General features: G+C 39.5%; 1 protein-coding gene across 2 annotated transcripts in view; it reads right to left on the reverse strand.

The window, feature by feature from the left end:
* Positions 1-24842, reverse strand: part of col2a1b (collagen, type II, alpha 1b) — a 152354-nt gene that overhangs the window by 40072 nt on the left and 87440 nt on the right. For both annotated transcript variants that reach the window (XM_061887092.1, XM_061887084.1), the window contains one exon: positions 23837-23998. In XM_061887092.1, coding sequence (XP_061743076.1) covers positions 23837-23998 — 162 coding nt within the window. The remainder of the gene's footprint in view (positions 1-23836; positions 23999-24842) is intronic.

Raw genomic sequence — 24842 nt, forward strand, 5'->3', positions numbered from 1 at the left:
TTGAAGCATTTTAAGGGGGTCACATTTCAGTTCAAAGAGGCAAAAAAGGCATATTTTGCGAAAATTTTGTTTTGAAGGGGTTTTTGCCAACTTCCTGTTGATTTTAGGTACAGCAGTGTTTATTGGAAATGTAGGTCTAAGTCAGACCTACACAGAGGTTTTTGTTTCATGTCTCTACGACATTCCTAACGGAAGTTACAAGCAGTCTGTTTTTTGTCTCTTCCTAGGGGGCGCTAGCGCGCAATTTTCATTTTCGGGGTTTGGTTGCTTAATAAGTTGGTCTGCCGCTCCATACCGATGTGTGTGTCAATTTTGGTGAGTTTTGAAGCAAGTTAAGGGGGTCAAATTAGGGTGCGAAGGTGCGAGCGCGCCTTGGGTTGCTGTCCCCGAGCCCCACGGCAGGAGAAGCCTTGGTGACACTATTTAATGCATTGTGAAAGTAATGCAGTTGTTGTATTGAAGTGAAAATATCAAGCTCCCTGTTGATTTTTGCCAAAGTATGTTAATTATTCAAATGTAGGTCTAAGTCAGACCTACATAGTGGTTTTTGTTTCATGTCTCTACGACATTCCTACCGGAAGTTACAAGCAGTTTTGTCTTTGTTTTCTTCCTAGGAGTAGTTTGTCTGTGTTGTATTCCTAGGGGGCGCTAGAGCACAATTTTGAGTTTTGGGGTTTGGTTTTTTTATCAGCTCGCAATTGTTGCCAGTCCTGATGTGTGTGCCAAGTTTGGTGTGTTTTGAAGCATTTTAAGGGGGTCAAATTACAGCTCAAAGAGGTAAAAATTATCTTTTTTAGGAAAATTTGCGCAGGGGATCTTTGAAGGCGCGTAAAATCAAACCCTTAAAACTTATCACAATTTTGATCTATACTTTTAATCAAAAGGGTTGAAACTCTCTCCTGTGCGAGTTTGAAGCCGAAACGACAAACTCGCTCAGAGGAGATAACTTTTGAAAAAAGGTGACGGGTTTTCACAAAACTTTTATTTTGAAGGGGTAATTGCCAACTTCCTGTTGATTTTTTCTGCTAGCTGTCAATTATTAAAATGTAGGTCTAAGCGAGACCTACATAGAAGTTTTTGTTTCATGTCTTTCCGACATTCATACCGGAAGTTACAAGCAGTTTTGTCTGTGTTTTCTTCCTAGAAGCAGTTTTTTCTGTGTTTCATTCCAAAAATTTTGTAGAACGCAATTTTGAGTTTTAGAATTTTTTTTTTTCATTAGATCACAATTTCTGCCAGTCCTGATGTGTCTGCCAAGTTTGGTGAGTTTTGAAGCATTTTAAGGGGGTCAAATTACAGCTCAAAGAGGCAAAAATAGCATTTTTGGTGAAAATTTTGCTTTGAAAGGGTTTTGCAAAATTTCTGTTGATTTTGGGTATAGGAGTTTCTGATGGGGAATTTAGGTCTAGGTCAGTTCTACATAGAGGATTTTGTTTCATGTCTCTACGACATTCCTACCGGAAGTTACAAGCAATCCATTTTTTGTCTTTTCCTAGGGGGCGCTATTGCGCAATTTTGATTTTTCTGGTTCGGGTCCCTAATATGTTGGGAAGAAACTCCTCACCGACGCGTGTGTCAAATTTGGTGTGCTTTGAGGCATGGTCAGTGGGTCAAAATACAGCGCATATGCGAGTATCGGTGCGGAAGAAAGAAAGAATAATAATAAGAATAATAAAACGCTACAGATTCAATAGGGTCCTTGCATGGCAAAGGACATGGATGTCCTTTGCCATTGCAGGGCGGACCCTAATAATAAAACGCAGCAGATTCAATAGGGTCCTTGCATGGCAAAGGACATGGATGTCCTTTGCCATTGCAGGGCGGACCCTAATAACTAGATCGCAATTGTTGCCAGTCCTGATGTGTGTGCCAAGTTTGGTGAGTTTTGAAGCATTTTAAGGGGGTCAAATTACAGCTCAAAGAGGTAAAAATTATCTTTTTTAGGAAAATTTGCGCAGCGGATCTTTGAAGGCGCGTAAAATCAAACCCTTAAAACTTATCAAAATTTTGATCTATACTTTTAATCAGAAGGGTTCAAACTCTCTCCTGTGCGAGTTTGAAGCCGAAACGACAAACGCGCTCAGAGGAGATAACTTTTGAAGAAAGGTGACGGATTTTCACAAAACTTTTATTTTGAAGGGGTAATTGACAACTTCCTGTTGATTTTTTCTGCAAGCTGTCAATTATTAAAATGTAGGTCTAAGTGAGACCTACATCGTGGTTTTTGTTTCATGTCTTTCCGGCATTCCTACCGGAAGTTACAAGCAGTTTTGTCTGTGTTTTCCTCCTGAAAGCAGTTTTGTCTGTGTTTTATTCAAAAATTGCTCTAGAGCGCAATTTTGAGTTTTATTAATTTTTTTTTTCATTAGATCGCAATTTCTGCCAGTCCTGGTGTGTCTGCCAAGTTTGGTGAGTTTTGAAGCATTTTAAGGGGGTCAAATTGCAGCTCAAAGAGGCAAAAATAGCATTTTTTTGCGAAAATGTTGCTTTGAATGAGTTTTTGCAAAATTTCTGTTGATTTTGGGTATAGACATTTTTTATTGGAAATGTAGGTCTAAGTCAGACCTACACAGAGGTTTTTGTTTCATGTCTCTACGACATTCCTGACGGAAGTTACAAGCAGTCTGTTTTTTTTTTTTTCCTAGGGGGCGCTAGTGCGCAATTTTCATTTTTGAGGTATGGTTGCTTAATATGTTGGGCTGTCCTAGTAGACCGACGTGTGTGTCAACTTTGGTGAGTTTTGAAGCATGTTAAGGGGGTCAAATTAGGGTGAGAAGGTGCGGAATAAACAATAATAATAATAATTAAAGCTGCAAGCAGCGTTGGTCGGGTCCGCCGCCGCCGCCGCCGTGTCCCGAGTCCCGATCTTAATCAGACCTCCATAGAAGTTTTTGTTTCATCACTCTATGACATTCCTAACAGAATTTACAAGCAGTTTTGTCAGTTATTTTTCCTAGGGGGAGCTAGAGCACAATTTTCATTCTTGGGGTTTGTTTTTTTATTGGATGGCAATTTTCACCAGTCCTGATGTGTGTGTAAAATTTGGTGAGTTTTGAAGCATGTTAAGGGGGTCAAATTACAGATTGGTGTTTCTGGATGTTGTTGATAAATGGCTTTCGCTTGGCATAGTATAGCTTTAACTGGCACTTTGAAGCATTTTAAGGGGGTCAAATATCAGTTCAAAGAGGCAAAAAAGGCATTTTTTGCAAATATTTTGTTTTGAAGGGGTTTTGTCAACTTCCTGTTGATTTTAGGTATAGAAGTGTTTAATGGAAATGTAGGTCTAAGTCAGACCTACATAGAGGTTTTTGTTTCATGTCCCTACGACATTCCTAACGGAAGTTACAAGCAGTTTTGTCTGGAAAAAGGTGACGGCTTTTTACAAAACTTTTATTTTGAAGGGGTAATTGCCAACTTCCTGTTGATTTTTTCTGCTAGCTGTCAATTACTAAAATGTAGGTTTAAGTGAGACCTACATAGAAGTTTTTGTTTCATGTCTTTCCGACATTCCTACCCGAAGTTACAAGCAGTTTTGTCTGTGTTTTCTTCCTGGAAGCAGTTTTTTCTGTGTTTTATTGAAAAATTGCGCTCATTTTGCGCAATTTTGAGTTTTTTTGTTTTTTTTTTTCATTAGATTGCAATTTCTGCCAGTCCTGATGTGTCTGCCAAGTTTGGTGAGTTTTGAAGCATGTTAAGGGGGTCAAATTACAGCTCAAAGAGGCAAAAATAGCATTTTTTAGCGAAAATTTTGCTTTGAATGGGTTTTTGCCAAATTTCTGGTGATTTTAGGTATAGGCATTTCTAATGGGGAATCTAGGTCTAAGTCAGACCTACATAGAGGTTTTTGTTCCATGTCTTTACGACATTCCTAATGGAAGTTACAAGCAGTCTGTTTTTTTTTTTCCGTAGGGGGCGCTAGCGCGCATTTTTCATTTTTGGGGTTTGGTTGCTTAATATGTGTTTTTGCCAAGCCTTACCGATGTGTGTGCCAAATTTGGTGAGTTTTGGAGCATGGTCAGTGGGTCAAATTAGGGTTCGAAGCTGCGGAATAATAATAATAATTAAAGCTGCAAGCAGCGTTGGTCGGGTCCGCCGCCGCCGCCGCCGCCGCCGCCGTGTCCCGAGTCCCGATCTTAGTCAGACCTCCATAGAAGTTTTTGTTTCATCACTCTACGACATTCCTAATAGAATTTATAAGCAGTTTAATCAGTTTATTTTCCTAGGGGGCGCTAGAGCACAATTTTCATTTTTGGGGTTTGGTTTTTTTATTGGATGGCAATTTTCACCAGTCCTGATGTGTGTGTAAAATTTGGTGAGTTTTGAAGCATGTTAAGGGGGTCAAATTATAGATTTGCGTTTCTGGATGTTGTTGATAAAATGCTTTCGCTTGGCATTGTATAGCTCTAACTTGCACTTTGAAGCATTTTAAGGGGGTCAAATTTCAGTTCAAAGAGGCAAAAAAGTCATATTTTGCGAAAATTTTGTTTTGAAGGGGTTTTTGCCAACTTCCTGTTGATTTTGGGTACAGAAGTGTTTATTGGAAATGTAGGTCTAAGTTATACCTACACAGAGGTTTTTGTTTCATGTCTCTACGACATTCCTAAGGGAAGTTACAAGCAGTCTGTTTTTTGTCTCTTCCTAGGGGGCGCTAGCGGGCAATTTTCATTTTTGGGGTTTGGTTGCTCAATAAGTTGGTCTGCCGCTCCATACCGACGTGTGTGTCAAATTTGGTGAGTTTTGAAGCATGTTAAGGGGGTCAAATTACAGATTGGCGTTTCTGGATGTTGTTGATAAATGGCTTTCGCTTGGCATAGTATAGCTTTAACTTGCACTTTGAAGCATTTTAAGGGGGTCAAATATCAGTTCAAAGAGGCAAAAAAGGCATTTTTTGCAAAAATTTAGTTTTGAAGGGGTTTTTGCCAACTTCCTGTTGATTTTCGGTACAGAAGTATTTCATTGGAAATGTAGGTCTAAGTCAGACCTACATAGAGGTTTTTGTTTCATGTCTCTACGACATTCCTAACGGAAGTTACACGCAGTCTGTTTTTTGTCTCTTCCTAGGGGGCGCTAGCGCGCAATTTTCATTTTTGGGGTTTGGTTGCTTAATAAGTTGGTCTGCCGCTCCATACCGATGTGTGTGCCAAATTTGGTGAGTTTTGAAGCATGTTAAGGGGGTCAAATTAGGGTGCGAAGGTGCGAGCGCGCCTTGGGTTGCTGTCCCCGAGCCCCACGGCAGGAGAAGCCTTGGTGACACTATTTAATGCATTGTGAAAGTAATGCAGTTGTTGTATTGAAGTGAAAATATCAAGCTTCCTGTTGATTTTGGCCAAAGTATGTTAGTTATTCAAATGTAGGTCTAAGTCAGACCTACATAGTGGTTTTTGTTTCATGTCTCTTTGACATTCCTACCGGAAGTTACAAGCAGTTTTGTCTTTGTTTTCTTCCTAGGAGCAGTTTGTCTGTGTTGTATTCCTAGGGGGCGCTAGAGCACAATTTTGAGTTTTGGGGTTAGTTTTTTTCACTAGATCGCAATGGTTGCCAGTCCTGATGTGTGTGCCAAGTTTGGTGAGTTTTGAAGCATTTTAAGGGGGTCAAATTACAGCTCAAAGAGGTAAAAATTATCTTTTTTAGGAAAATTTGCGCAGCGGATCTTTGAAGGCGCGTAAAATCAAACCCTTAAAACTTATCAAAATTTTGATCTATACTTTTAATCAGAAGGGTTCAAACTCTCTCCTGTGCGAGTTTGAAGCCGAAACGACAAACGCGCTCAGAGGAGATAACTTTTGAAGAAAGGTGACGGATTTTCACCAAACTTTTATTTTGAAGGGGTAATTGACAACTTCCTGTTGATTTTTTCTGCAGGCTGTCGATTATTAAAATGTAGGTCTAAGTGAGACCTACATCGTGGTTTTTGTTTCATGTCTTTCCGGCATTCCTACCGGAAGTTACAAGCAGTTTTGTCTGTGTTTTCCTCCTGAAAGCAGTTTTGTCTGTGTTTTATTCAAAAATTGCTCTAGAGCGCAATTTTGAGTTTTATTAATTTTTTTTTTCATTAGATCGCAATTTCTGCCAGTCCTGGTGTGTCTGCCAAGTTTGGTGAGTTTTGAAGCATTCTAAGGGGGTCAAATTGCAGCTCAAAGAGGCAAAAATAGCATTTTTTTGCGAAAATGTTGCTTTGAATGAGTTTTTGCAAAATTTATGTTGATTTTGGGTATAGACATTTTTTATTGGAAATGTAGGTCTAAGTCAGACCTACACAGAGGTTTTTGTTTCATGTCTCTACGACATTCCTGACGGAAGTTACAAGCAGTCTGTTTTTTTTTTTTTCCTAGGGGGCGCTAGTGCGCAATTTTCATTTTTGGGGTATGGTTGCTTAATATGTTGGGCTGTCCTAGTACACCGACGTGTGTGTCAACTTTGGTGAGTTTTGAAGCATGTTAAGGGGGTCAAATTAGGGTGAGAAGGTGCGGAATAAACAATAATAATAATAATAAAACGCAGCAGATTCAATAGGGTCCTTGCATGGCAAAGGACATGGATGTCCTTTGCCATTGCAGGGCGGACCCTAATTAAAGCTGCAAGCAGCGTTGGTCGGGTCCGCCGTTGGCCGCCGCCGCCGTGTCCCGGGTCCCGATCTTAGTCAAACCAACATAGAGGTTTTTATTTCATGTCTCTACGACATTTCTAACAGAAGTTACATGCAGTTTTTTCTGGGTTTTTTCCTAGGGGGCGCTAAGCGCAATTTAGATTTTTGGGGTTTGGTTTTTTATTAGATGGCAGTTTTTGCCAGTCCTGATATGTGTGTAAAATTTGGTGAGTTTTGAAGCATGTTAAGGGGGTGAAATTACAGATCGGCGATTCTGGATGTTGTTGATAAATGGCTTTCGGTCTGCATAACAGAGCTTTAACTTGCACTTTGAAGCATTTTAAGTGGGTCAAATTACAGCTCAAAGAGGCAAAAACGTCATTTTTTAGGAAAATTTGCGCAGGGTTTTTTTGAAGGCGCGTAAAATCAAAACCTTAAAACTTATCAAAACTTTGATCTATACTTTTAATCAGAAGGGTTCAAAGTCTCCCCTGTGCGAGTTTGAAGCCGAAACGACAAACGGGCTCAGAGGAGATAACTTTTGAAGAAAGGTGACGGGTTTTCACAAAACTTTTATTTTGAAGGGGCAATTTTTAACTTCCTGTTGATTTTTGCCGAAGGATGTCAATTATCGAAATGTAGGTCTAAGTCAGACCTACCTAGAAGTTTTTGTTTCATGTCTTTCCGGCATTCCTACCGGAAGTTACAAGGAGTTTTGTCTGTGTTTTCTTCTTGGAAGCAGTTTTTTCTGTGTTTTATTGAAAAATTGCGCTAGAGCGCAATTTTTAGTTTTATTATTATTTTTTTTCATTAGATTGCAATTTCTGCCAGTCCTGATGTGTGTGCCAAGTTTGGTGAGTTTTGAAGCATTTTAAGGGGGTCAAATTACAGCTCAAAGGGGCAAAAATAGCATTTTTTAGCGAAAATTTTGCTTTAAATGGGTTTTTGCAAAATTTCTGTTGATTTTAGGTATAGGCATTTCTAATGGGGAATCTAGGTCTAAGTCAGACCTACATAGAGGTTTTTGTTCCATGTCTTTACGACATTCCTAACGGAAGTTTGAAGCAATCTGTTTTTTTTTTTTCGTAGGGGAAGCTAGCGCGCATTTTTCATTTTTGGGGTTTGGTTGCTTAATATGTGTTTTTGCCAAGCCTTACCGATGTGTGTGCCAAATTTGGTGAGTTTTGGAGCATGGTCAGTGGGTCAAATTAGGGTTCGAAGCTGCGGAATAATAATAATAATAATAATAATTAAAGCTGCAAGCAGCGTTGGTCGGGTCCGCCGTTGGCCGCCGCCGCCGTGTCCCGGGTCCCGATCTTAGTCAAACCAACAGAGAGGTTTTTATTTCATGTCTCTACGACATTTCTAACAGAAGTTACATGCAGTTTTGTCTGGGTTTTTTCCTAGGGGGCGCTAAGCGCAATTTAGATTTTTGGGGTTTGGTTTTTTATTAGATGGCAGTTTTTGCTAGTCCTGATATGTGTGTAAAATTTGGTGAGTTTTGAAGCATGTTAAGGGGGTGAAATTACAGATCGACAATTCTGGATGTTGTTGATAAATGGCTTTTGCTTGGCATAGTAGGGCTTTAACTTGCACTTTGAAGCATTTTAAGTAGGTCAAATTACAGTTTAAAGAGGCAAAAAAGACATTTTTTAGGAAACTTTGCGCAGGGGTTTTTTGAAGGCGCGTAAAATCCAAACCGGAGAACTTATCAAAAATTTGTTCGACCACTTTTTTTAAAAGGGTTCAATCTCTCTCCTGTGCGAGTTTGAAGCCGAAACGACAAACGCACTGGGAGGAGTTTCGATTTGAAAAAGGTGACGGGTTTTCACAAAACTTTTATTTTGAAGGGGCAATTTTTAACTTCCTGTTGATTTTTGCCGAAGGATGTCGATTATCGAAATGTAGGTCTAAGTCAGACCTACCTAGAAGTTTTTGTTTCATGTCTTTCCGACATTCCTACCGGAAGTTACAAGCAGTTTTGTCTGTGTTTTCTTCCTGGAAGCAGTTTTTTCTGTGTTTTATTAAAAAATTGCGCTACAGCGCAATTTTGAGTTTTTTTTTTTTTTTTTTTCATTAGATCGCAATTTCTGCCAGTCCTGATGTGTCTGCCAAGTTTGGTGAGTTTTGAAGTATTTTAAGGGGGGCAAATTGCAGCTCAAAGAGGCAAAAATTGCATTTTTTGTGAAAATTTGGCTTTGAATGGGTTTTTGAAAATTTTTTGTTGATTTTGGCCCCAGAAGATACAATTATGGAATTTAGGTCTAAGTCAGACCTACACAGAGGTTTTTGTTTCATGTCTCTACGACATTCCTAACGGAAGTTACAAGCAGTCTGTTTTTTGTTTCCTTTTAGGGGGCGCTAGAGCGCAATTATCATTTTTGGGGTTCGGTTGCTTAATATGTTGTGGTGTCACGGTAGACCGACGTGTGTGTCAACTTTGGTGAGTTTTGAAGCATGTTAAGGGGGTGATGTTGGTGCGCAACGGTGCGGAATAAAGAAAGAAAGAAAGAAAGAATAATAATAATTAAAGCTGCAAGCAGCGTTGGTCGGGTCCGCCGTTGGCCGCCGCCGCCGCCGCCGTGTCCCGAGTCCCGATCTTAGTCAGACCAACATAGAGGTATTTGTTTCATGTCTCTACGACATTCCTAACAGAAGTTACAAGCAGTTTTGTCTGGAAAAAGGTGACGGCTTTTTACAAAACTTTTATTTTGAAGGGGTAATTGGCAACTTCCTGTTGATTTCAACTGAAATATATCAATCATCAAAATGTAGTTCTAAGTGAGACCTACATTGAGGTTTTTGTTTCATGTCTGTCTGACGTTCCTACCAGAAGTTACAAGCAGTTTGATCTGTCTCCTCTTCCTAGGAGCAGTTTTTTCTGTGTTTTATTCAAAAATTGCAATAGAGTGCAATTTTGAGTTTTAAGGTTTGTTTTTTTCACTAGATCACAATTTCTGCCAGTCCTGATGTGTGTGCCAAGTTTGGTGAGTTTTGAAGCATTTTAAGGGGGTCAAATTACAGCTGAAAGAGCCAAAAATAGCATTTTTTACGAAAATTTTGCTTTGAATGAGTTTTTGCAAAATTTCTGTTGATTTTGGGTATAGACGTTTTTTATTGGAAATGTAGGTCTAAGTCAGACCTACACAGAGGTTTTTGTTTCATCTCTCTACGACATTCCTAACGGAAGTTACAATCAGTCTGTTTTTTGTCTCTTCCTAGGGGGCGCTAGCGCGCAATTTAAATTTTTGGGGTTTGGTTACCTAATAAGTTGGTCTGCCCCTCCATACCAATGTGTGTGTCAAATTTGGTGAGTTTTGAAGCATGTTAAGGGGGTCAAATTATGGTATTGTCTGTGTTGTATTCCTAGGGGGCGCTAGAGCGCAATTTTGAGTTTTGGAGTTTGGTTTTTTCACTAGATCGCAATTGTTGCCAGTCCTGATGTGTGTGCCAAGTTTGGTGAGTTTTGAAGCATTTTAAGGGGGTCAAATTACAGCTCAAAGAGGCGAAAATGAAATTTTTTAGGAAACTTTGCGCAGGGGTTCTTTGAAGGCGCGTAAAATCAAAACCTTAAAACTTATCAAAACTTTGATCTATACTTTTATTCAGAAGGGTCCAAACTCTCTCCTGAGCGAGTTTGAAGCCAAAACGACAAACGCGCTCAGAGGAGATAACTTTTGAAGAAAGGTGACGGGTTTTCACAAAACTTTTATTTTGAAGGGGTAATTGCCAACTTCCTGTTCATTATTTCTGCTAGCTGTCGATTACTAAAATGTAGGTTTAAGTGAGACCTACATAGAAGTTTTTGTTTCATGTCTTTCCGGCATTCTAACCCGAAGTTACAAGCAGTTTTGTCTGTGGTTTCTTCCTGGAAGCAGTTTTTTCTGTGTTTTATTGAAAAATTGCGCTAGAGCCCAATTTTGAGATTTTTTTTTTTTTTTTTTCATTAGATCACAATTTCTGCCAGTCCTGATGTGTGTTCCAAGTTTAGTGAGTTTTGAAGCATGTTAAGGGGGTCAAATTACAGCTCAAAGGGGCAAAAATAGCGTTTTTTGGTGAAAATTTTGCTTTGAAAGGGTTTTGCAAAATTTCTGTTGATTTTAGGTATAGGAGTTTCTGATGGGGAATTTAGGCCTAGGTCAGTTCTACATAGAGGATTTTGTTTCATGTCTCTACGACATTCCTACCGGAAGTTACAAGCAGTCTGGTTTTTTTTTTTCGTAGGGGGCGCTAGCGCGCATTTTTCATTTTTGGGGTTTGGTTGCTTAATATGTGTTTTTGCCAAGCCTTACCGATGTGTGTGCCAAATTTGGTGAGTTTTGAAGCATGGTCAGTGGGTCAAATTAGGGTTCAAAGCTGCGGAAGAATAATAATAATTAAAGCTGCAAGCAGCGTTGGTCGGGTCCGCCGTTGGCCGCCGCCGCCGTGTCCCGGGTCCCAATCTTAGTCAAACCAACATAGAGGTTTTTATTTCATGTCTCTACGACATTTCTAACAGAAGTTACATGCAGTTTTGTCTGGGTTTTTTCCTAGGGGGCGCTAAGCGCAATTTAGATTTTTGGGGTTTGGTTTTTTATTAGATGGCAGTTTTTGCCAGTCCTGATATGTGTGTAAAATTTGGTGAGTTTTGAAGCATGTTAAGGGGGTGAAATTACAGATCGGCGATTCTGGATGTTGTTGATAAATGGCTTTCGGTCTGCATAACAGAGCTTTAACTAGCACTTACAAGCATTTTAAGTGGGTCAAATTACAGCTCAAAGAGGCAAAAACGTCATTTTTTAGGAAAAGTTGCGCAGGGGTTTTTTGAAGGCGCGTAAAATCAAAACCTGAAAACTTATCAAAACTTTGATCTATACTTTTAATCAGAAGTGTCCAAACTCTCTCCTGTGCGAGTTTGAAGCCGAAACGACAAACGGGCTCAGAGGAGATAACTTTTGAAGAAAGGTGACGGGTTTTCACAAAACTTTTATTTTGAAGGGGCAATTTTTAACTTCCTGTTGATTTTTGCCGAAGGATGTCAATTATCGAAATGTAGGTCTAAGTCAGACCTACCTAGAAGTTTTTGTTTCATGTCTTTCCGACATTCCTACCGGAAGTTACAAGCAGTTTTGTCTGTGTTTTCTTCCTGGAAGCAGTTTTTTCTGTGTTTTATTGAAAAATTGCGCTAGAGCGCAATTTTGAGTTTTATTATTATTTTTTTTCATTAGATCGCAATTTCTGCCAGTCCTGATGTGTGTGCCAAGTTTGGTGAGTTTTGAAGCATTCTAAGGGGGTCAAATTGCAGCTCAAAGAGGCAAAAATAGCATTTTTTTGCGAAAATGTTGCTTTGAATGAGTTTTTGCAAAATTTCTGTTGATTTTGGGTATAGACATTTTTTATTGGAAATGTAGGTCTAAGTCAGACCTACACAGAGGTTTTTGTTTCATGTCTCTACGACATTCCTGACGGAAGTTACAAGCAGTCTGTTTTTTTTTTTCCTAGGGGGCGCTAGTGCGCAATTTTCATTTTTGGGGTTTGGTTGCTTAATAAGTTGGGCTGTCCCAGTACACCGACGTGTGTGTCAACTTTGGTGAGTTTTGAAGCATGTTAAGGGGGTCAAATTAGGGTGAGAAGGTGCGGAATAAACAATAATAATAATAATAATAAAACGCAGCAGATTCAATAGGGTCCTTGCATGGCAAAGGACATGGATGTCCTTTGCCATTGCAGGGCGGACCCTAATTAAAGCTGCAAGCAGCGTTGGTCGGGTCCGCCGTTGGCCGCCGCCGCCGTGTCCCGAGTCCCGATATAAGTCAAACCAACATAGAGGTTTTTATTCCATGTCTATACGACATTTCTAACAGAAGTTACATGCAGTTTTGTCTGGGTTTTTTCCTAGGGGGCGCTAAGCGCAATTTCGATTTTTGGGGTTTGGTTTTTTGTTAGTTGGCAGTTATTGCCAGTCCTGATGTGTGTGCAAAATTTGGTGAGTTTTGAAGCATGTTAAGGGGGTGAAATTACAGATCGGCGATTCTGGATGTTGTTGATAAATGGCTTTCGGTCTGCATAACAGAGCTTTAACTTGCACTTTGAAGCATTTTAAGTAGGTCAAATTACAGCTCAAAGAGGCAAAAACGACATTTTTTAGGAAAATTTGCGCAGGGGTTCTTTGAAGGCGCGTAAAATCAAAACCTGAGAACTTATCAAAACTTTGATCTATACTTTTAATCAGAAGGGTTCAATCTCTCTCCTGTGCGAGTTTGAAGCCGAAACGACAAACGCACTGGGAGGAGTATCGATTTGAAAAAGGTGACGGGTTTTCACTAAACTTTTATTTTGAAGGTGCAATTTTTAACTTCCTGTTGATTTTTGCCGAAGGATGTCAATTATCGAAATGTAGGTCTAAGTCAGACCTACCTAGAAGTTTTTGTTTCATGTCTTTCCGGCATTCCTACCGGAAGTTACAAGCAGTTTTGTCTGTGTTTTCTTCCTGGAAGCAGTTTTTTCTGTGTTTTATTAAAAAATTGCGCTAGAGCGCAATTTTGAGTTTTTTTTTTTTTTTTTTTCATTAGATTGCAATTTCTGCCAGTCCTGATGTGTGTGCCAAGTTTGGTGAGTTTTGAAGCATTTTAAGGGGGTCAAATTGCAGCTCAAAGAGGCAAAAATAGCATTTTTTGCTAAAATTTTGCTTTGAATGAGTTTTTGCAAAATTTCTGTTGATTTTGGGTATAGACATTTTTTATTGGAAATGTAGATCTCAGTCAGACCTACACAGAGGTTTTTGTTTCATGTCTCTACGACATTCCTAACGGAAGTTACAAGCAGTCTGTTTTTTGTTTCGTTTTAGGGGGCGCTAGAGCGCAATTTTCATTTTTGGGGTTTGGTTGCTTAATATGTTGTGGTGTCACGGTAGACCGACGCGTGTGTCAACTTTGGTGAGTTTTGAAGCATGTTAAGGGGGTGATGTTGGGGCGCGACGGAGCGGAATAATAAAGAACAAGCAGCGTTGGTCGGGTCCGCCGTTGGCCGCCGCCGCCGTGTCCCGAGTCCCGATCTTAGTCAGACCTCCATAGAAGTTTTTGTTTCATCACTCTACGACATTCCTAACAGAATTTACAAGCAGTTTTATCAGTTTATTTTCCTAGGGGGCGCTAGAATACAATTTTCATTTTTGGGGTTTGGTTTTTTTATTGGATGGCAATTTTCACCATTCCTGATGTGTGTGTAAAATTTGGTGAGTTTTGAAGCATGTTAAGGGGGTCAAATTACAGATTTGCGTTTCTGGATGTTGTTGATAAATGGCTTTCGCCTGGCATTGTATAGCTTTAACTTGCACTTTGAAGCATTTTAAGGGGGTCAAATTGCAGCTCAAAGAGGCAAAAATAGCATTTTTTGGCGAAAATTTTGCTTTGAATGAGTTTTTGCAAAATTTCTGTTGATTTTGGGTATAGACGTTTTTTATTGGAAATGTAGGTCTAAGTCAGACCTACACAGAGGTTTTTGTTTCATGTCTCTACGACATTCCTAACGGAAGTTACAAGCAGTTTTGTCTGGGTTTTTTCCTAGGGGGCGCTAAGCACAATTTAGATTTTTGGGGTTTGGTTTTTTATTAGATGGCAGTTTTTGCCAGTCCTGATATGTGTGTAAAATTTGGTGAGTTTTGAAGCATGTTAAGGGGGTGAAATTACAGATTGGCGATTCTGGATGTTGTTGATAAATGGCTTTCGGTCTGCATAACAGAGCTTTAACTAGCACTTTGAAGCATTTTAAGTGGGTGAAATTACAGCTCAAAGAGTCAAAAACTTCATTTTTTAGGAAAAGTTGCGCAGGGGTTTTTTGAAGGCGCGTAAAATCCAAACCGGAGCAGTAATCAAAACTTTGATCTATACTTTTAATCAGAAGTGTCCAAACTCTCTCCTGTGCGAGTTTGAAGCCGAAACGACAAACGCACTGGGAGAAGTGTCGATTTGAAAAAGGTGACGGGTTTTCACAAAACTTTTATTTTGAAGGGGCAATTTTTAACTTCCTGTTGATTTTTGCCGAAGGATGTAAATTATCGAAATGTAGGTCTAAGTCAGACCTACCTAGAAGTTTTTGTTTCATGTCTGTCCGACATTCCTACTGGAAGTTACAAGCAGTTTTGTCTGTTTTCTCTTCCTAGGAGCAGTTTTTTCTGTGTTTTATTCAAAAATTGCGCTAGAGCGCAATTTTGAGTTTTATTATTTTTTATTTTCATTAGATCGCAATTTCTGCCAGTCCTGAGGTGTGTGCCAAGTTTGGTGAGTTTTGAAGCATTTTAAGGGGGTCAAATTACAGCTCAAAGAGGCAAAAATAGCATTTTTTGCGAAAATTTTGCTTTGAAGGCGTTTTTGCCAACTTCCTGTTGATTTTAGGTATAGAACATTTTTATTGGAAATGTTCATCTAAGTCAGACCTTCATATAGGTTTTTGTTTCAAGTCTCTACGACATTCCTAATGGAAGTTACAAGCAGTCCGTTTTTTGTTTCTTCCTAGGGGGCGCTAGCGCGCAATTTTGATTTTTAGTGCTCGGTTTTTTTATTAGATGGCAATTTTCGCAGATCCTGATGTGTGTGTCAAATATGGTGAGTTTTGAAGCATGTTAAGTGGGTCAAATTTCAGCTGGAAACGGCGGCGGAATAATAAAGAATAATAATAATTAAAGCTGCAAGCAGCGTTGGTCGGGTCCGCCGTTGGCCGCCGCCGCCGTGTCCCGGGTCCCGATCTTAGTCAAACCAACATAGAGGTTTTTATTTCATGTCTCTACGACGTTTGTAACAGAAGTTACATGCAGTTTTGTGTGGGTTTTTTCCTAGGGGGCGCTAAGCGCAATTTAGATTTTTGGGGTTTGGTTTTTTATTAGATGGCAGTTTTTGCCAGTCCTGATATGTGTGTAAAATGTGGTGAGTTTTGAAGCATGTTAAGGGGGTGAAATTACAGATCGGCGATTCTGGATGTTGTTGATAAATGGCTTTCGGTCTGCATAACAGAGCTTTAACTAGCACTTACAAGCATTTTAACTGGGTCAAATTACAGCTCAAAGAGGCAAAAACGTCATTTTTTAGGAAAAGTTGCGCAGGGGTTTTTTGAAGGCGCGTAAAATCAAAACCTGAAAACTTATCAAAACTTTGATCTATACTTTTAATCAGAAGGGTTCAAAGTCTCCCCTGTGCGAGTTTGAAGCCGAAACGACAAACGGGCTCAGAGGAGATAACTTTTGAAGAAAGGTGACGGGTTTTCACAAAACTTTTATTTTGAAGGGGCAATTTTTAACTTCCTGTTGATTTTTGCCGAAGGATGTCAATTATCGAAATGTAGGTCTAAGTCAGACCTACCTAGAAGTTTTTGTTTCATGTCTTTCCGACATTCCTACCGGAAGTTACACGCAGTTGTGTCTGTGTTTTCTTCCTGGAAGCAGTTTTTTCTGTGTTTTATTGAAAAATTGCGCTAGAGCGCAATTTTGAGTTTTATTATTTTTTTTTTTCATTAGATCAAAATTTCTGCCAGTCCTGATGTGTCTGCCAAGTTTGGTGAGTTTTGAAGCATTTTAAGGGGGTCAAATTACAGCTCAAAGGGGCAAAAATAGCATTTTTTAGCGAAAATTTTGCTTTGAATGGGTTTTTGCCAAATTTCTGTTGATTTTAGGTATAGGCATTTCTAATGGGGAATGTAGGTCTAAGTCAGACCTACATAGAGGTTTTTGTTCCATGTCTTTACGACATTCCTAACGGAAGTTACAAGCAATCTGTTTTTTTTTTTTCGTAGGGGGCGCTAGCGCGCATTTTTCATTTTTGGGGTTTGGTTGCTTAATATGTGTTTTTGCCAAGCCTTACCGATGTGTGTGCCAAATTTGGTGAGTTTTGGAGCATGGTCAGTGGGTCAAATTAGGGTTCAAAGCTGCGGAATAATAATAATAATAATAATAATAATAATAATTAAAGCTGCAAGCAGCGTTGGTCGGGTCCGCCGCCGCCGCCGCCGTGTCCCGAGTCCCGATCTTAGTCAGACCTCCATAAAAGTTTTTGTTTCATCACTCTACGACATTCCTAACAGAATTTACAAGCAGTTTTATCAGTTTATTTTCCTAGGGGGCGCTAGAGCACAATTTTCATTTTTGGGGTTTGGTTTTTTTATTGGATGGCAATTTTCACCAGTCCTGATGTGTGTGTAAAATTTGGTGAGTTTTGAAGCATGTTAAGGGGGTCAAATTATAGATTTGCGTTTCTGGATGTTGTTGATAAATGGCTTTCGCTTGGCATTGTATAGCTTTAACTTGCACTTTGAAGCATTTTAAGGGGGTCAAATTTCAGTTCAAAGAGGCAAAAAAGGCATTTTTTGCAAAAATTTTGTTTTGAAGGGGTTTTGCCAACTTCCTGTTGATTTTAGGTACAGAAGTGTTTATTGGAAATGTAGGTCTAAGTCAGACCTACACAGAGGTTTTTGTTTCATGTCTCTACGACATTCCTAACGGAAGTTACAAGCAGTCTGTTTTTTGTCTCTTCCAAGGGAGCGCTAGCGGGCAATTTTCATTTTTGGGGTTTGGTTGCTTAATAAGTTGGTCTGCCGCTCCATACCGACCTGTTTGTCAAATTTGGGGAGTTTTGAAGCATGTTAAGGGGGTCAAATTACAGATTGGTGTTTCTGGATGTTGTTGACAAATGGCTTTCGCTTGGCATAGTATAGCTTTAACTTGCACTTTGAAGCATTTTAAGGGGGTCAAATATCAGTTCAAAGAGGCAAAAAAGGCATTTTTTGCACAAATTTAGTTTTGAAGGGGTTTTTGCCAACTTCCTGTTGATTTTCGGTATAGAAGTATTTCATTGGAAATGTAGGTCTAAGTCAGACCTACATAGAGGTTTTTGTTTCATGTCTCTACGACATTCCTAACGGAAGTTACACGCAGTCTGTTTTTTGTCTCTTCCTAGGGGGCGCTAGCGCGCAATTTTCATTTTTGGGGTTTGGTTGCTTAATAAGTTGGTCTGCCGCTCCATACCGATGTGTGTGTCAAATTTGGTGAGTTTTGAAGCATGTTAAGGGGGTCAAATTAGGGTGCGAAGGTGCGAGCGCGCCTTGGGTTGCTGTCCCCGAGCCCCACGGCAGGAGAAGCTTTGCTGCCACTATTTAATGCATTGTGAAAGTAATGCAGTTGTTGTATTGAAGTGAAAATATCAAGCTTCCTGTTGATTTTGGCCAAAGTATGTTAATTATTCAAATGTAGGTCTAAGTCAGACCTACATAGTGGTTTTTGTTTCATGTCTCTCTGACATTCCTACCGGAAGTTACACGCAGTTTTGTCTTTGTTTTCTTCCTAGGAGTAGTTTGTCTGTGTTGTATTCCTAGGGGGCGCTAGAGCACAATTTTGAGTTTTGGGGTTTGGTTTTTTCATTAGCTCGCAATTGTTGCCAGTCCTGATGTGTGTGCCAAGTTTGGTGAGTTTTGAAGCATTTTAAGGGGGTCAAATTACAGCTCAAAGAGGTAAAAATTATCTTTTTTAGGAAAATTTGCGCAGGGGATCTTTGAAGGCGCGTAAAATCAAAACCTTAAAACTTATCAAAATTTTGATCTATACTTTTAATCAGAAGGGTTCAAACTCTCTCCTGTGCGAGTTTGAAGCCGAAACGACAAACGCGCTCAGAGGAGATAACTTTTGAAGAAAGGTGACGGGTTTCCACAAAACTTTTATTTTGAAGGGGTAATTGACAACTTCCTGTTGATTTTTTCTGCAGGCTGTCAATTATTAAAATGTAGGTCTAAGTGAGACCTTCATAGAAGTTTTTGTTTCATGTCTTTCCGGCATTCCTACTGGAAGTTACAAGCAATTTTGTTTGTGTATTCTTCCTCGGAGCAGTTTTTTCTGTGTTTTATTAAAAAATTGCGCTAGAGCGCATTTTTTGATTTTTTTTTTTTTTTTTTTCATTAGAACGCAATTTCTGCCAGTCCAGATGTGTGTGCCAAGTTTGGTGAGTTTTGAAGCATTTTAAGGGGGTCAAATTACAGCTCAAAGAGGCAAAAATAGCATTTTTTTGCGAAAAATTTGCTTTGAATGGGTTTTTGCAAAATTTTTGTTGATTTTTGCCCCAGAAGGTACAATTATGAAATCTAGGTCTAAGTCAGCCCTACATAGAGGTTTTTGTTTCATGTCTCTACGACATTGCTAGCGGAAGTTACAAGCTGTCTGTTTTTTTTTTCTTCCTAGGGGGCGCTAGCGCGCAATTTTTATTTTTGGGGTTTGGTTGCTTAATAAGTTGGGAAGGCCCACCGTACCAACGTGTGTGTCAAATTTGGTGAGTTTTGAAGCATGTTCAGGGGGTCAAATTAGGGTGCGAAGGAGCGGAATAAACAATAATAATAATAAAACGCTACAGATTCAATAGGGTCCTTGCCATGGCAAAGGACATGGAGTCCTTTGCTGGCAGGGCGGACCCTAATAAAACGCAGCAGATTCAATAGGGTCCTTGCATGGCAAAGGACATGGATGTCCTTTGCCATTGCAGGGCGGACCCTAATTAAAGCTGCAAGCAGCGTTGGTCGGGTCCGCCTTTGGCCGCTGCCGCCGTGACCCGAGTCCCGATCTTAGTCAGACCTACATAGAAGTTTTTGTTTTGTCACTCTACGACATTCCTAACAGAATTTACAAGCAGTTTTGTCAGTTTTTTTTCTTAGGGGGCGCTAGAACCCAATTTTCATTGTTGGGATTTGTTTTTTATTGGATGGCAATTTTCACCATTCCTGATGTGTGTGTAAAATTTGGTGAGTTTTGAAGCATGTTAAGGGGGTCAAATTACAGATTGGAGTTTCTGGATGTTGTTGATAAATGGCTTTCGCTTGGCATCGCATAGCTTTAACTTGGACTTTGAAGCATTTTAAGGGGGTCAAATATCAGTTCAAAGAGGCAAAAAAGGCATTTTTTGCAAAAATTTTGTTTTGAAGGGGTTTTTGCCAACTTCCTGTTGATTTTAGGTACAAAAGTTTTAAATTGGAAATTTAGGTCTAAGTCAGACCCACATAGAGGTTTTTGTTTCATGTCTCTACGACATTCCTAACGGAAGTTACAAGCAGTCTGTTTTTAGTCTCTTCCTAGGGGGCGCTAGCGCGCAATTTTAGTTTTTGGGGTTTGGTTGCTTAATAAGTTGGTCTGCCGCTCCATACCGATGTGAGTGTCAAATTTGGTGAGTTTTGAAGCATGTTAAGGGGGTCAAATTAGGGTGCGAAGGTGCGAGCGCGCCTTGGGTTGCTGCCCCCGAACCCCACGGCTGAAGACTTCTTCGTGCCACTATTTAATGCATTGTGAAAGTAATGAAGTTGTTGTATTGAAGTGAAAATATCAAGCTTCCTGTTGATTTTTGCCAAAGTATGTTAATTATTCAAATGTAGGTCTAAGTCAGACCTACATAGTGGTTTTTGTTTCATGTCTCTCTGACATTCCTACCGGAAGTTACAAGCAGTTTTGTCTGTGTTTTCTTCCTAGGAGCAGTTTGTCTGTGTTGTATTCCTAGGGGGCGCTAGAGCGCAATTTTGAGTTTTGGGGTTTGTTTTTTTTTTTAGCTCGCATTTGTTGCCAGTCCTGATGTGTGTGCCAAGTTTGGTGAGTTTTGAAGCATTTTAAGAGGGTCAAATTACAGCTCAAAGAGGCAAAAATGACATTTATTAGGAAACTTTGCGCAGGGGTCTTTGAAGGCGCGTAAAATCCAAACCTGAGAACTTATCAAAACTTTGATCTATACTTTTAATCAGAAGGGTTCAAACTCTCTCCTGTGCGAGTTTGAAGCCGAAACGACAAACTCGCTCAGAGGAGATAACTTTTGAAAAAAGGTGACGGGTTTTCACAAAACTTTTATTTTGAAGGGGCAATTTTTAACTTTCTGTTGATTTTTCTGCAGGATTTCAAATATCAAATTGTAGGTCTAAGTGAGACCTACACAGAGGTTTTTGTTTCATGTCTGTCCGACATTCCTACTGGAAGTTACAAGCAGTTTTGTCTGTATTCTCTTCCTAGGAGCAGTTTTTTCTGTGTTTTATTCAAAAATTGCCGTAGAGCGCATTTTTTAATTTTCGGGTTTGTTTTTTTCATTAGATCAAAATTTCTGCCAGTCCTGATGTGTGTGCCAAGTTTGGTGAGTTTTGAAGCATTTTAAGGGGGTCAAATTACAGCTCAAATAGGCAAAAATAGCATTTTTTGCGAAAATTTTGCTTTGAATGAGTTTTTGCTAAATTTCTGTTGATTTTAGGTATAGACATTTCTAATTGGAAATGTAGATCTAAGTCAGACCTACATAGAGGTTTTTGTTTCATGTCTCTACGACATTCCTAACGGAAGTTACAAGCAGTCTGTTTTTAATCTCTTCCTAGGGGGCGCTAGCGCGCAATTTTGGTTTTTGGGGTTTGGTTGCTTAATAGGTTGGGAAGGTCCACCGCACCGATGTGTGTGTCAAATTTGGTGAGTTTTGGAGCATGTTAAGGGGGTGAAATTGGGGTGCGACGGTGCGGTATAATAAAGAATAATAATAATAGGAAACGTTACAGGAACAATAGGGTCCTTGCCTATGGCAAAGGACTCCTGTGGAGTCCTTTGCCATAGGCAGGGCGGACCCTAAAAATGGGCAACATTGTGATAAAAGTCACCATTTTGCATAAAAATGTAGTAATTTCACATACACAAGTAATAATTCTACATAAAAACGTAATAAATTTACAAAAAAAAAAAAATAAGAGAAAATATTACAATATTACCGAAACAGAAAGAATATGAACAATTGTTCCCAATTTTATAAGAAAAAAGTCGACACATTATGAGAAAAATCTTTGGGGGAAATTTTAGTTTGTAATTGTTTTTTAATCTTCATTATTTACTTCAAGTAATACATGTGTCTGTATAAATTTTTTTAGTATTAATTTTGGCCACAGGGGGTGCATTTCAATTTCTTACACACACTTGTTATTTCATATGTTGACCAAAGGGGGAGCACTTTTAAAAGCGACGCACAGTAATTTTGAAAAATTCCTCCTTTTAGGGACCACCCTCATTTTGATAGATGTCACCAGCAGGGGTGCAAATGAGAAAAAGGTCACACTTTCACCAGAAGAACTTAGACATTTGGCAGTATTATAATAAAAGTAGTCATTTTACTCAACGCAAGTCAACATTAGACAAGAAAAACTGAACATTTGTGCAATATTATGATAAAAGTTGGAATTTTACTCAATAACAGTCGCAATTTTACAAAAAAAGCTTAACATTTTGGCAATTTTATGGAAATAGTCGGAAATGTACTCGACAAAATTCACATTTTTAAAAGAAAACCTCAAATTTTGGCAATATTATAATAATAATCTGAATTTTGCTTGGCAAAATGATGACAAAAGTCATAATTTTACTCCAAAAATGTCACTGTTTTACAAGAACAAAAAAAAATGGCAATATTGTGATTACTGTCTGAATTTTATATGACAAATGTCACCATTTTGCATTAAAAAGTAGTAATTTCACGTAAAAAATGTATCTTGATGTGTCAACAAGGGTAGAAATACAAGTACACACATACACACACACACACACACAAACACACACACGCACGTACACACACACACGCACGAACGCACGCACACACACACACACACGCACGCACGCACACTGGATCTGACAATGTAGATTACATGTATGTATTAGATGTTTGCAATCATCTGTGAGCTGGCATTGGTTTGACAGAACTCGTCATCTGCTGGTGATTGCTTGTGCGCGTTTGTGTGTGAGTGTGTCAGTGTGTGTGTGTGCGTGTGTGTGTGTATAGAGGACAAGGTAAAAGCCTGTGGGGTCCAGCCATTAGTCTGTCAGTGTGTTGGCTTCCTCTGCTATTACACTCAATGACAGCTGGCTTTATTCATGGCGAAAGTTTATTTTCCTGTCCTGAAGAAAGATTTTTAAGATGTTGTTGTTGCACTAGTGATGCTGCTCCGTGTTTGATTGAAGTAAAGTCTGAATGTCATTAAAACAGTAAGCGCCATCTGTTGACACTTCTTCCACTCCTGTCCTTGCACGCTACACCACTACAACAAAGTTGACGGGGAGAAGACGTTGTCAAAGTGGAGGCACGTAAATAAGAGCGCCCACAAAACGGCGGATCCTGAAGAGGCTGTCAGAAAGCGATTTAAAGATGATTTGTAAAACATCATCTATCCTGTGTCTGGTGTTCGGGTCTGTAGGACCCGTTTTCATTTTTAAAAAAAAAGAAAAATGATTAAATTAATTATTTTTTAAAAACTGACTTTGGCTCCTTTTCTGTGAAGAACATATATCAGAATACATATTTAATGTCCACACACCATACACCCCCCTACACATTTCTATTACATATAACATATGTAATAGAATGGATACATGGATGATACAGCAGAGGATTGGGAGAATTTCATGTTGTCAGATGAAACCAAAATAGATCTTTTTGATATAAACTCAACTCGTCGTGTTTCGAGGAAGAAGAATACTGAGTTGCATCCCAAGAACACCATACCTACTGTGAAGCATGGGGGTGGAAACATCATGCTTTGGGGCTGTTTTTCTGCTAAGGGGACAGTATGATTGATCCGTGTTAAGGATAGAATGAATGGGGCCATGTATCGTGAGATTTTGAGCCAAAACCTCCTTCCATCAGTGATAGCTTTGAATGGTTGACCAGATAAATAAATAAATGATAAATGGGTTGTACTTGTATAGCGCTTTTCTACCTTCAAGGTACTCAAAGCGCTTTGACATTACTTCCACATTTACCCATTCACACACACATTCACACACACTGATGGAGGGAGCTGCCATGCAAGGCGCCAACCAGCACCCATCAGGAGCAAGGGTGAAGTGTCTTGCTCAGGACACAACGGACGTGACGAGGTTGGTACTAGGTGGGATTTGAACCAGGGACCCTCGGGTTGCGCACGGCCACTCTCCCACTGCGATACTTATTTTCCACCCTAATTTAAAAATTAAATTCTTTAAAATTCCTACAATGGAAATTCCTGGATTTTTTTTTTCAAATTCTGTCTCTCACAGTTGAAGTGTACCTGTGATGAAAATTACTGACCTCTATTATCATTTTAAGTGGGAGAACTTGCACAATCGGTGGCTGACTAAATACTTTTTTGCCCCAATGTATATGAAAAAAGACCTGACTAGACCCACTCATCAGAAGTGCGCCTTATAATAAGGTGCGCCCTATGGTCCCTAAAATACTTTATATTGATATATAAAGATGACAAACTCACAGGGGGGCCGTCCTCTCCGGGGTCTCCCTTCTCTCCGGAGGTTCCAGCGGGACCACGAAGCCCAGCATCACCTTGTCTGCCAGGGGGGCCACCGTCTCCCCTCACGCCTTTGGGTCCATCTTTGCCGGAGGGGCCGGCGGGACCAGCAGGTCCAGGATTACCCTAAAGAAACACCCCGTTTAATAACAAGCAGAAAAAATTGTGACTTTGATAATGTTCTGGAGTGCATGAGAAAGTGGAAATGAGAACAAACTGTAGCCACAACCTTAGGAATGAACAAGTGTGTTGTCACAACAGAGTTGTTGTTGTGTTAGCGTGGGGGTAAGCAACTCGCGACCATAGAGCCAATGCGGCTCTTTAGCGTTGCCCTTCAGAAAGGTATGAAAATAAAAAATAATGGGGCAAAAAATATTTTTTTTGTTGTAATATGGTTTCTGTAGGAGAATTGTTAGAAAGCCCACAGTTTAATAGGTTTATGCTTCACCGATGAGAATTTGGCAAGCGCCGTTTTGATCTACTATTTTCGAAGGTCCGTATTTGTGTGGACTGTGAAGCAACGGTGTGTTTACATGTATAACTTTCTCCACTGCCAAAGAAAGACGTGTTATGCCACATCTTCTTTGTTCCATTTTGTCCACCAAATGTTTTATACTGTGCGTGAATGGACTAAGGTGAGCTTTGTTGATGTTATTGACATGTGCGAAGTGCTAATCTGGCATATTTGGTCAGTGCATGACTTCAAGCTAATCGATGGTAACATGCCATTTAGGTTAGCAGTATGTGCTAACATGTTATGTAGGCTAGCTGTATGTCCATATTGCATCTCGTTACCCTGCGTAATGACAATAAAGCTAATTCTGATTCTGATTATGCCTCGTTTGTAGGTACATTTGAGTTAATTTAATTTCCTTTACTTATGTCCTCCGTGTATTTAGTTTACATTTGCATGTCTCATGACATATTATCTGTTTGTAATATTGGCTGCAGTTCTGATAGTTGTTTGTGT

This window comes from Nerophis ophidion, linkage group LG02 (assembly GCF_033978795.1).
Source record: "Nerophis ophidion isolate RoL-2023_Sa linkage group LG02, RoL_Noph_v1.0, whole genome shotgun sequence".
In the NCBI taxonomy this organism is placed as follows: Eukaryota; Metazoa; Chordata; class Actinopteri; order Syngnathiformes; family Syngnathidae; genus Nerophis; species Nerophis ophidion.